General features: G+C 43.4%; 2 protein-coding genes across 2 annotated transcripts; one reads left to right on the plus strand and one right to left on the minus strand.

The window, feature by feature from the left end:
- Window positions 1-128: 128 nt before the first annotated feature.
- Window positions 129-5,419, minus strand: tmem101 (transmembrane protein 101). Its single transcript, XM_083634560.1, has 4 exons — window positions 5,283-5,419; window positions 4,225-4,405; window positions 3,607-3,753; window positions 129-1,818 (listed from the first exon to the last, which is right to left on the minus strand). Exons 1-4 carry the CDS (start codon window positions 5,411-5,413, stop codon window positions 1,510-1,512), a joined length of 768 nt encoding a protein of 255 aa, XP_083490686.1. The 5' UTR covers window positions 5,414-5,419; the 3' UTR covers window positions 129-1,509.
- A 6,055-nt stretch (window positions 5,420-11,474) lies between these two features.
- Window positions 11,475-11,961, plus strand: gngt2b (guanine nucleotide binding protein (G protein), gamma transducing activity polypeptide 2b; the record flags this gene model as incomplete). The annotated part of the gene is made up of 2 exons (XM_083635810.1): window positions 11,475-11,558; window positions 11,833-11,961. The coding sequence occupies 2 exons, from the start codon at window positions 11,475-11,477 to the stop codon at window positions 11,959-11,961; spliced, it is 213 nt and encodes a 70-aa protein (XP_083491936.1).
- Window positions 11,962-12,560: the final 599 nt, after the last annotated feature.

Raw genomic sequence — 12,560 nt, forward strand, 5'->3', positions numbered from 1 at the left:
TGAATAATTTGATTTAAATGAGCATATCAATTAAAACATGGATGATAATCTTTATCATTCTGTGCACTGTTCCTTGAACAGACAGAAGTTATTGCAAAATGTGAAACAGTACATACACAGCAGTTACAAAAGCTGAGCTTATTTATTAAATGAAAACCTACATTCATATGAATGTACAAATTGAACAAAAGCGAAATAACGTACAAAAGTGTTGAATACAAAATGGTCATAACTGTAGCTGTCCTATTTCATAGGTAATGCCACATACTGTGAATTTCAAGTTTCCCTTTATTTCTTCCCAGCACACATTGTAACATTTATTGTAAAACATAACCATATATTGTAAAACACTATCAAAATGCAATAGAACCATAACTTTTTTTTTAACCCAAGTTATTTTCTCAGGAATACAGTGTCAGGTTTCAAAGCATAACATTACAACGCAGACTAAATGTAAACATGAATCTAAATAAATTATTGAAACCGCAAAAATGGAAGTTCATGTTTCTTTTCTTTGCAAAAGCAATGTGTCGGCATCCAGCCGTTTTGGCTCTGGAGTGCTTGGGTCCTGAGAGGCTACTGAGCGACTGTAGCGCGAGTAGAAAGTCACACCTGTAGGCGTGTATACTTTTGCCAACCCAGTTTAGATGAAACCACGCAGCGAACTCATTTGATTGGTCGCCCCCGCCTCTGCTGTTTACGGTAGTGCGTTGTCAGTGGTGGCGGAGGACACTGACGGGAATGAGGGGGAAGCGGTGTGTGTGTGTGCGCCTCGCTTCGGCGGATGAGTTCGGAGGAGTGGCTTGCTTGGCGGCGTGGGAAGACGCAGTTGCGGTGACGAATCAAATGAGTTCGGCGTGTGGTTTCATCTAAACTGGGTTGGCAAAAGTAAACACGTGGCCTGCGGTCTCATCCCACATTGATGAGACACCAGGATCCGCCTAGCGGCACTAGCAGGTAGTGTCACCTTGTGGAATGTCAGTGGCACGTCGGTGGCTAGTCAGTCACATTTCAGTCGTAGCTAGTGGCAGGTAGTGACACCTCAGTGGTAGACTGTGACAGGTAGTGGAACAGTATATCTAGATAAAAGAAAATATTTTTCTTTTTACTAAACTTAGGTTTGCTCAACTATGTTTAAACTTGTGTTTATGCAATTATGTTTACATAACACAATTTCACTCTTGCAAAAATAAAACGGAGGATTAGGAGAGTGTATTTTTGCTCCTTTTATTTCAAAAAGGGGGCGAAATCATATCCTCCTTGGCAGAATTAATTACATAAAATTAAGGAAAAACTAAAAAGGTTGCTCAACAACGATCGTGAAAACAAACTAGGAAATTTGGCCGCGCTCTAGTTGACAGCAACTGCCGACAGAGCGCCACAGGCGGCAACTGACTAGCCACTGAGATTCCACAAACTGCCAAGAGGTGACGCTAACTGCCAATGCCGATAGGAGGATCCCGCCCTTCCTGGTTCAGTCTGTCAAGGTGTCGGCGAGAGCCGGAGTGTTCAGCCGTCGGTAGCCAGGATCAGCACGGCACCGAAGATGCCCACGTTATGCCCAATCAGTTTCATCTGGTTCCAGTACTCCACCCTGCGAGAGTGGTGCCAGTAGCCCAGGTTGCCGTCGATGAAGAGGACCAGGAGAGGCAGGAGCGTGGCCAGGATCTGGGCGGCCAGGCGGACGTAGTAGCCGGACAGGAAGGCCAGGGCCAGCACCCCCAACAGCACGACCAGCAGCATCAAACTGATCTCTCCCCCGGGGATGTGGTTCAGGTAAGCCAACCTATCCTCCTTGCTGTGCTGCAGGGAGTACACCTGGGGGCGGGACAGCAGCACTGCTTTAATGAAATGCACTGCACTGAAAAACAGGCTTTTGTTTGTACATACCATCATCAACCATCTGTTAACTTTGGATCGCTACACACACACATAAAGTTAAAGTATTCTTGATAAAACTGCTTCAGTTCTTCGTCTAACTGCAGCCTCTACACAGGCATAAATGTAATTCACTTCAAAGCAGTGAAACAAAGCATGAGGGCAGCGGCGTTCTTGGAAGTTAAAAAGTAGCTGAAGGAAGGTGCTCTTTGGTATATGGTATATATACTTTATATATTTATATTTTAATTTAAAATACTTAGTGCCATAATAATGCCAATTATGCCAATAATACATAAATAGGACATAAGGACATAAATATGTGGCCAAAAAAGGGAACTGTGAGTATGCCATGGTTCAACATTTTAAAGATCTTCACAATGGTTACTCTGTTGTCTTTACAGCTGTTGGTATTGTTGACCATATTCCTCTTTCTTCTAGAAGAGGTGACAGACAGAGATTACTTAACCAATGTGAGAGCCGCTGGATCCATAGACTCCAAGCTATGGCCTCTCCTGGTCTAAATGATTCAATTGACATGGTCTCTTTTCTATGATGTTTTTCTTTGATTCATGTATTGTATTGTATTGTTGTTGACATGATGTGTCTGCTTTTTAGGATACTGCCCTCTGATGGTGCTGTATATGTCTGTGAAGTCCATCAGATAATTGTTCCCTTCACACCTCACCACCTGTTCCAGATTATCATCCTTTCTATTCTCTGTCTATATGAATGTCTTGACTGGTTTCACATCTCATTGTGCCCTGACGAAGGCCCATGTTGGCAATTTTTTATTGTTCCATTATGAACTAAGCATTTTAAATTAAACCTTTTTTAACCTTTGGAATAGTGCCTTAGTGCATTTTCAGTACTCGTGACTCGACTTGGACAAAATATTTTATTAGTCTCTCGAGGGGCAATTTGAGGGAGGCAGGTACGTTGCAAACAAATACATATACACAGTTCAGTCATGATACACATTGAAAGAACTAGAAATATCACGCGCTACGTGTGCTCGATTTCTTGCGCGGAGACCCTAAAGCGCCATAGTCTGGAAACACAAATATTTTTCCATACTCTTTTCTATTCTCCATAGTTATGCAGACCTGGAAATTACTAACATCTATTTCCATACATACTGCATAGGAACCTAGTATATTAATACCGTGATGATTCCCTGCAAGGACAGGCACGTGTGTTCCACCTACATGTGGATTCACGCTCATGTTCAGTAACTCCGGACTCAGACTCAGGTAATGGGGACTCGAGACTCCCATTTTGGAGTGCATGAGAGCTTATTCTCCTCTAGATAAATGATTATCTACTGCCCTAGTTTCTGTTAATTGATTCCAAGTAGGCCTTTTTCATCATGTATGGAGGACAGGGAGACATACACAGCACAATTATATCTAGGTCAGAACCTGTGAATCCTGGGTGATGTTTAGACAGTATAAGCTTTAACTTTTTTTTTTTTTTAATGGACCAAAACTTTTTTCTCTAGTTCTTAGCATTGTACATTATTGTCCCAGGCAGTTTCCCTGTACGATTATGTACTTATTGACAATTTAGATAAGGGCTTCTGATAGTCAGTTATAAGAATGTCTTCTGCTTTACCCTGACTATTACTATGCTTTTCTATGCATCAGTCTCTCTCCGGTTATCAAGTATGAGCATATCTTGATAAACCCTTCCAAATAAAATCATGTCTATACTAGCGATTGCTCTTACCATGCAGATCAGGTAGATCCCCAGGAAAACTTGTCCAGTAGACTGCAGGGACCTGGTGCGAGGTTTCTGTCGGTACACCTCCCCTGCCCCACTGGCTAGAACCAGGAAGCCTCCGATAATGGCCAGCGCTCGGGAATACATCCGCACCTGCAGGGCAATAATATGATAAATAAAGATCAAAGACAAATTTCCCCCACAATATCAACCCCAGAGAAATGATACAATAATTATGTAAATACATATTCATACCATCCCAAGAAAGGCTCACATGGATGGTGAAAATGTTGTGTAATGCTGAGCTAGCCTAAAGTATTTTGTGGACATTTCTGTAAACAATGTGATGAATATTTCCTTCATGACATCAGCTAAGCCTACGCTGAGTCCAGCCTGCAGAGGGATCATCCTCAGTGGAGAGCGGTGAGAAACAACACTGTTCAATCAGAGGAACAGCCAGACAGAGGAAAGCCTATGCTCTCATAGATTAGGTTTGAGGAAATAGTGTTTATGTTCCAAAAGAAGGAGTTGGTGGTAATGAGTGATGCTTTATACTCGCACCAGACAGATAGACATTAGTCTGGATTCAGGGTGGGCTGACTGATTATTGAACACCACACTCACCTTCAGCCAGTCTCCATAATGCACCTGTTCCCCGATGTAAGATGCGTACGTGCTGATGGCCAGCTGTAAGGCAGCGGCTGTGGAGAACCACCTCCTCTTCACCCCAAACGACATGAAGCTGGCACACAGCACCGCTGCCCCCATGTCCACATACAGGTAAGGTACCGGGATGTCTGGCTTCCTGGAGAGGAAAGGGAATCAAAGGCAGGACTTAAACAAAGCTCTGGCTTGTTTGTGCAACCTAAAATGTCTTATCTTACTCCCTCTAAGCAGTGGTCCTCAACGTCGGGTCCGAGGACCACCAGGGGGTCCTTGAGGGGGCTTCAGCAGGTCCAACAAATTGACGAATTGTTAAACATAATAACCAATAACCTCCCTGATACGAAAAGGGTTAGGACACGCCCTTAGTGGTCAGGTGATGCTGTCGGTGCCGCACGTAGGTACAAGGTAGGTTTTTAACGTACATTAACTTAACGTTGACGTTACACTTCTTTCTCTGAAGTCATGGATTTTCGACAGCAAATGCCACAGGAGCTAAATATAATTCAGAGGGTTAGTGGTGACCACAGGGTGCCCAGCCCACCCCACTGAAATATGTATTCCATTCAAACGATAAGCAAGTTTCGGCTGCCTGCTTTCTTTTACCAGGTAAATTACAGACAATTACAGTACGATTACAGGCCATGCATTACACGCCCACCTGGCACTTAACTTAAACAACTCCATACGGCTGCAGCCATCTGGGGAGGTTTTGTTGGTCACTCTAACGTAGTAAAGCTGGGAACCCTGAGTCTGCTGATATATGACACTTTAATAGCTAGCAAGCTAACATTAGCAGTAAGTTATGTTCAAGTGCAACGTTAATGCAATAACACTCGTGTGTAACGTTAGCTCTAAACCGTTTCGACGACTATCTGTTTCGTGAACATTAGTCTATTAACGCTAACTCGTCTTTCCCACCTTTCCACGTAACGTCTCATTCAATGCTAACGTTACATCGCAAGTTAGCAAATAGGTGGAGTCGCTGTTATCTTACGTTACAGACATTGCGCTTTTACCTTTTTGCATCCGCTCGTTCAGCAAAGAGCATCAACATACTAAAGCAGTTCCAAAATCCAAAACGGGTCAAAATAAATGCCCCAGACTGACACAGGAACCTCAGCGCTCGCTTCCTACTAGGCGCCGCCATGGTTGTTGTCTGTTGGACTCGTTCAACCAACTGCTAACCTCGCGTCACCAGGCTCTTTAACCAACTGCACTGCGGAGAGTCCATCAATTTCCGGACAAAACTTCTTCTATGGAGTTTTATGGCAGTTGGCATCCTTAAATTGTGCATTACCGCCACCTACTGTATTGCTAAAACTATAGAGAGCTCCAGGAACGAGTCCGGAAATCATCGATGCTAACAGCCCTTCTTCACAGTTTTCGCCTATGGGAGTTTTGAATGGGTTTTTGGCGCGATGCTTCTAATAATCTCTCTGGGCAACGCTGGCTTAATCAAACGCGAACTAGTGTTTAGTAACATCATCTTCACACATGAAGACCACTTTTATGAGTTTTGAAGCTTTTATGTGCCGTTAAAATGGTGGCTAGCTAGCAAACGGCTAAATGAGACTACACTGTCGACGCGGATATTATACGTCATCACGAGTGAACGCGGAAATTCTTTCTCTCGCAATCAATGCCTATTAGGCTCTTTCATACACAGATCGCGGAAAAATAGCCGTTTAGGAGTCCCGTAAAGCCAGCCGCCTCGCCACAGAAATTGCTTTCACACAGAGCCAAGCAGCACGGCCACATTACCGTGCTGCTCTGTACTTTCAGGTGAAATCCCCCGCTCCCGCATTGAAAGGCGAGCAGAGGGATTTCCAGCTCCTCCTAGCCCAAATTAATATTTTCATAGGTTAGTGTAGCCTAGGCTACTGTATGATGAACGAATTCAATTCAACAACAGACTTTCCTCCTTCTCCTAGTCCGCTGAGGAGATCTGTATCGGCATTTTCATTGGCTGTTTGCCGATATCAAAATGCGCTAATTTGCGGCTGCTGCACCTGGAAGAATCCCCTCCTACAGTAGTTCAGTGTCTGGAGCAATGTCCCGCCCACAGCGCTATCTGATTGGTTACACATCAAGCAATAGCCTATCAGAGAGCTCAGAGATGAAATCTTGACACCTCACCTCAGTGCTTTCTGTTCAGCCGCAGCCTGCACTAGACAGGGGGACAGTGCGAGGCTGCCTGAAGCGAGAGCAGCGGACTAGTTGGCTGTTGTAACTGTAACACTCACACTGTGTTAAGGTAAAGCAGCAGATATTGTCATGCCAAAGTTGTAATAAAGTTAATATACATAATAATTACCTACGCTGACATTGCAAAAACACCACGATCTTATGAGCGATTCGTATGAAGCGCTGCCTCGCACAGTGTGGTGTGTGGAGATAGGTCTGTCTATCAGTCTACTTTTTTTACTTTCACTCGTCACTTGATACATGAGGTGATTTCCCCTGTAATTTTTTTATGAATGAGCTGACCATTCGCACCTTTTCCGGCTCGCTGCGACGACCTTTCAAGTGGAGGCGGGTTGTCCGCCAATACGGCGATGTGACAACCTTTGGTGCCGGGACAAAAGGCGTACAAGAATTACCCACCAACGCGCGTTTATGCCTTTCACATCGGAGCCGCGAATCCTAATTTCCGCGCATTTTTCGGCTTTCATGGCCGGTGTGAAAGACCCTAATGCGTGGACGCTGTGTGTAGTTCTGGATTAGTTTAGCACGAGCTTTTTACCTCTAGGGCTCGCAGTTACGCTTCAAAACTCATGAAAGTGGTCCTCATGCGTGTGAAGATTATCCCGCTGAACCTTGGTTCGCGTTTGATTAAACTTGCGTTGCCCACAGACATTATTTGAAGCATCGCGCCAAAAACCCATTCAAAAATCCCATAGACAGAAACAGTGAAGAACCAGGAAGTTCGGGACTTCCGCATTCAGCCTACAAAAATACGTCATCCCTGGAGCTCTCTATAGTGCAAATACACTATCAATAAAAAATGTCCACCCAAAATGCGCCCATTCACCCCAATATCCATACTGTGGCCCAGACCAGTCGTCTAGGCCGAAGCGAACGCTTCATTCAGCGTTTTCGTCAAGTCATCTCCCGAAATGTCCTCAATATAAAAAAAAATCCTGGCAGCGTCCACCACCATCTTGATCCTCTCTGACTTGCTTTCTATCTCCAGAGTCCAGAGCACAGTTGATCACCATCGCCACAAAAGCCAAAAAGGCTTTCTTGTCCACACAAAAATGGTTTCCAGATTCACCAGCACCACTCTTCTCCTGTTCCTTTTGTATTTCCACTATCTCATGTTTCCTTTCCATACTTTTAACTGCCTCAGCATAAGATATTCCTTTCTCTTCTCTTACCTTGTTCACTTTCACCTCTCTAATCCTTTTTGGACACTGTTTTGACCCTGCATGATGCTTCCAGTCCGGACAAAACCCGCCGAAATAAAAGCTTTCTATTTTTATTTATTTTTACTGTTTACACATGTAGCCTACAAGCTGATACATAATATCAAAGCAGCACTTCATAAAAGTAGCCAGCACTACTTTCCAAACATGGCCGCCGACCTCTTTTCCTTCCAAAAAGACAGATTATGTGCATTTTGGATTAATATTTCATTGTGTGGTGAGTACCTGAAGCACAACATGTATTTTGGCGCCGTGAGATGTGTGTTTTGGCAGATTGTTAACAGCTGTACCATTTACCTCCATTCTATGGCGAGGGATGACCCCCGTTTTCACTCTCCCTGTTCCCGAAATAACTTTAAATTCCTTTGGGGGATGTCCTATCTCTTACAGCACCGACGCCCTCTCTCATAAGCAAGAGGAGCGTCACATCATGGAGTCATACGCCATACTCAAACTGTCTATTCTGATTCAATAAAGTTTGTTAAAATTATATTAAGAGTCTCTCATGATTGAAGTGTAGTCGCAGACTGTAGTTCAATCATGGAAGACCAAATAAGGCATTAATAGAGCACCCCATGCTGTCATAACCCTCAGCCCAAATGACGTCACTAAATGACGTCACCATCTCCGACGTCACCTTCTCCATGACGTCACCTTTGCAGCGTGACATCAGTTGCCCAAATGACGTCAGTTATGACGTCATAAATGCCCTTCTCCTGGTACTATATAAGGCCCCCATCACCACAGCTTAAATCACACTCGTGCAGTCATCACTCACCTTGTGTCAGCATCACGCATCCATCCAGCATCTCCAGGCAAGAAGCTTCATCCCACCACCTCCCCCAGATCACCACCAATGTTATGACTCCCGTTGGAAACAGATCCCCTCAGGGGGGATGTCCTATCTCTTACAGCACCGACGCCCTCTCTCATAAGCAAGAGGAGCGTCACATCATGGAGTCATACGCCATACTCAAACTGTCTATTCTGATTCAATAAAGTTTGTTAAAATTATATTAAGAGTCTCTCATGATTGAACTAACTTCACGACTGTAGCTCACTGTGAACTGAGCGGACAGTGCCGGTGTATCTTGGTTATGTTGGGGGGATGTGGCAAATGAGCTACACTTCCAAAAAAGTGGTGTATCCCTTTAACATTAATTAATCAAAAATGTTTTCGCAGACATGACAGATAGATACACAAAAAAGAGAAGCCCTCACATTCATTCAACAACATCTGCTCCAACCATTTCAGCAAGACAAGATTCGTAGGCTACAAGTTGCAGCAATTTAGGCTAGAGATGATCAAAATGATTCTGACTGCGGAAATTAAAAATAGCAAATGCAGAATGAAAAAGTATTTTTCAAAGGTGTTCAGTACCATTCCATCCATGTTTTATTAGGCTACCCCTAATCAGCAGGTTGTGATTCTGTCTGTCCTGTGGCCTATATACTGTATGTTGCTCAGCCCTCACTGCACTGCTCTTAATCCTCAGTGACATGCCTCAGGTTAATCTTGAGTGGATGAGACTAACCCAGATCCTGAAAATGGCTTACAGTGAAAGACGTTGCGCTGAATTAGCTGGGGATCAGTAGCATGTCGGGTCTGAGGTGAAATGTCAGTTAGGTGGGGAGCACAGAACAGAAACTATAGTCAGAGGGCAGAAAAAATCTTGAATGGCCTTTTATAAACAGATCAATGGAAAACTTCATGAATGATGAAAGTGCCATATGCCGCACATTGAGATCCCTCCAGCTACACTGATAATCACTTTCAACGAAAATTGTGAATTGACTGTGAATACTCAAGAAAACATTTTGGTGCTGAAGGACTCCAACCGGACGAATCCCCCCTCCCCCCTCAACTTCCTCCACACAGTAGGAAGTGGGACATAGTATGACCTTGGTGGTAATGACTGCCTCTGTGGTGCAGTATTGCTAAACTGTAGCATACAAGTCATGTAATTATTTAATGCAGTTGTTAAAAATGATTGATCCAATCCTTGTTGTAAATAGGAGCACACTTTCTGTATGTAGCTGCAAATACAACAACACTACTCTCTAGATTGGACTAGAGGTGGCTCAGTGGTTAGTACTGTTGCCTCACAGGAAGAAGGTCCGGGGTTCGAACCCCGGTCCATCCCAGGTCCTCTCTGTGTGGAGTTTGCATGTCCCCCCCGTGTTTGTGTGGGTTTTCTCCGGGTGCTCCGGAGCACCCGGACATGTACATAAGGGTTAATACTCCTGTCAGTGCCCCTGACCATGGCAATGGCAAAAATAACTGGAGTTGGTCCCCAGGCGCTGCACTGCAGCTGCCCACTGCTCCTAGTTCTAGGAAGGTTCCTAGTACAGGATGGGTCAAATGCAGAGGATGAATTTCCCCATGGGGATAAATAAAGGATAACTTAACTTAGATCAAACAAATCAATTTATTCACAACCAGTGTCAGTCCTGCATGTTAAATGGCTATCACGTAGGTTACTGCATGCATGTCCATATTTTCTTGATTCGAATGCCTTTGGCAGGCTTAGAGCAACTGATTGGATAGACAGGGAGATTATATAGTCATCTCATTGACGACTCCTTCCCCTTGGCGGAAGGCTGAGTGCCCATGAAGAGTGAGCATAGCAGCAGGAGGAGCACTATAAGGATACCCTATTTAGCTAAAGCCACACATTTGCAATGTTACAATACTAAAATGCATGTCAAGGTGGCCAGCAATGTCAAAGTGTGTATCAGAATCAGAATAACTTTATTGATCCCAAGGGGAAATTGGGTCGTGCTACAGTTGCTCGCACCCAGGCATGGAAAAATATCAACATCAAACATTATAAGAGGCAGAGGAATGTACCATAAACAATACAATAGAATAACATAGAAGTTACGTAGCATACACTACAGTGTCTCAAAATGTGCCTTCTCCAACAGTCATTCTCAAGTACCATTTAGTAAAGTGAAATATCTGAGGTACACATCAAGTGTAATTGCTGAGCTACTGATAACATATTGAAAAGAAATGAGAAAAGTGAATCAGGAGGAGTGACACAAAGATCAATGCAGTACCACCACAGCTTGTATGCTTTTTGGGCATGTGTAGCTTACATTTTTGACCACACTTTGGTTTACGACGAGGATAAACGCTAATAAAGTGTCTAATGTGACTTCACACACTTTTGGCCCCATGCTGTCGTAGAGGTGTCTGTGTAGCCTTCCCTTCCTGCTCAGGTGAGCATTCAGGGGTTAGCTATACTTCCTGATTGTTTAATCTCATCACAGGGGCTTAGTGACATCAGGCCCAATCCTGTGCCGACCTCTCCCCAAAGCTAATGGCAAGGATCAGCAGTGATGAAGAGCAGTGGGACAGCAGGGCTCACTCAGTGTGAGGAAGGGGCCAGAGCAGACGCAGGCAGACAGTCTATCAGCTCTTAGGAGCTAATACATTTCTCACTTTATTAGGGATCCCACCATTCAACAGGTAAGGGTTGGTAGTTCTTTATTTATGCTGGCTTTAAATTGATCTTGTCATAGATGTTTTTTTATCAGTAGTTATTGTCTATTATTTATTACTTGTACATTTCCCAGGTCTGAAAAAAGAAAATAGATGGATATGAGACTTAGTGAAGAAACCATAAGGATAGGAGCCTTTTAAGAAAGAAAAAAGTGGCAATGCACTTTTTTTTAAATCCATTTTAGCATTTTTATATAGTTTTGCACTTTGAATATTGTATCCTTCCCTGAGCATCTTTTGAATCAAGGATCTTATTCTCCTACCATACAGCCAGGATGGCCCGGGATATGTCAGATAAGGAAATCCTGAAAATGGAGCTGGATCAGTTGAAGAAGGAAGTTAGCACCACTCGGACACCAGTGAGTGATTCATTCTGTATTTTTCTAGGACGTTTTGTCTTTTCTTGTCATCTTTGAAATACCATCTTTTATTTTGAGTTCTGGAATGTATCTTGTAATATAACAATGTGGAAAACAAACCGGATTATTATTATTATTATGACATTATGTCATAGGATTATTACATTATGTCATCATGGTTTCAATTGATTTGGTTAGACGGGTTTCCAACTTGAATGTGAAGAAATGATTTGCTCAGGGAAGCTCCCTCTTGTTCTCATCCTCTGAACCGCAGGTGGCCGCAAACTGTGCAGAGACCGTTTCTTACACTGAGGACTTGATGGCAGATGATCCTCTGATAAAAGGCGTCTCGGATGAGAAGAACCCCTACAAGGGAGACAAGGGCGGCTGCATAGTAACATAGCACACAGACATCCAGGGGACAAGTAACACTATTTTTTATGGGGCAGTTACATTGCTGTAATAATCCTGTAGACCTGTTGTGGTAAGAGAGAGAACAATTATGAGAAAACGACGACAGGAGATGTGCAATGGTGTATTGAGAGTGATCCCCATCCCCACTGGATTATATATCTGTTGATATGAGCATGTATCTTTGTAATTAAACATAAATAGCTGTACAAAGCTTTGACCTGGACTGGCTTTTGGTATTTTTGATATCTGCATACATCAACACACCTCACTTTTATTATACTTTTATCGTGTTTTATTATACTGGTTAATGTTAAATAAATTTAACTGCCAGCTATTTGGTGTTGGGAATTTCTGTAAATTGCATAGTTTTGCGAGGGCAAAGTCATGTGGTGTATGTGCTACTTAGTGTAATTCATAATAGGATTTGTTCGCCGTAACGCCATCGGCAACATTGGCTATACCTGCCTGCTTCCTGTGTTAAAGTCTTTAAGCTTATTCCAACAACTTCATCCCTGCTTTCATTTTGAGGGTTCCATCCAATTAGTTTCATTTTCAGTTTTGGTATCAGATCACTTGACCTGCAACACT

Source organism: Poromitra crassiceps (genome assembly GCF_964638095.1).
Source record: "Poromitra crassiceps genome assembly, chromosome: 4".
NCBI classification, from domain to species: Eukaryota; Metazoa; Chordata; class Actinopteri; order Beryciformes; family Melamphaidae; genus Poromitra; species Poromitra crassiceps.

What these genes read in the sequence shown, in the direction of transcription:
- tmem101 (XM_083634560.1), bottom strand. Translation starts at nt 5,413, where the DNA reads ATGGCGGCGCCTAGTAGGAAGCGAGCGCTGAGGTTCCTGTGTCAGTCT. An exon ending in ATTATGGAGACTGGCTGAAG is followed by an intron (nt 3,754 to 4,224) that starts GTGAGTGTGGTG and finishes ATTGCCCTGCAG; the next exon opens with GTGCGGATGTATTCCCGAGC. An exon ending in GGATCTACCTGATCTGCATG is followed by an intron (nt 1,819 to 3,606) that starts GTAAGAGCAATC and finishes TCCCGCCCCCAG; the next exon opens with GTGTACTCCCTGCAGCACAG.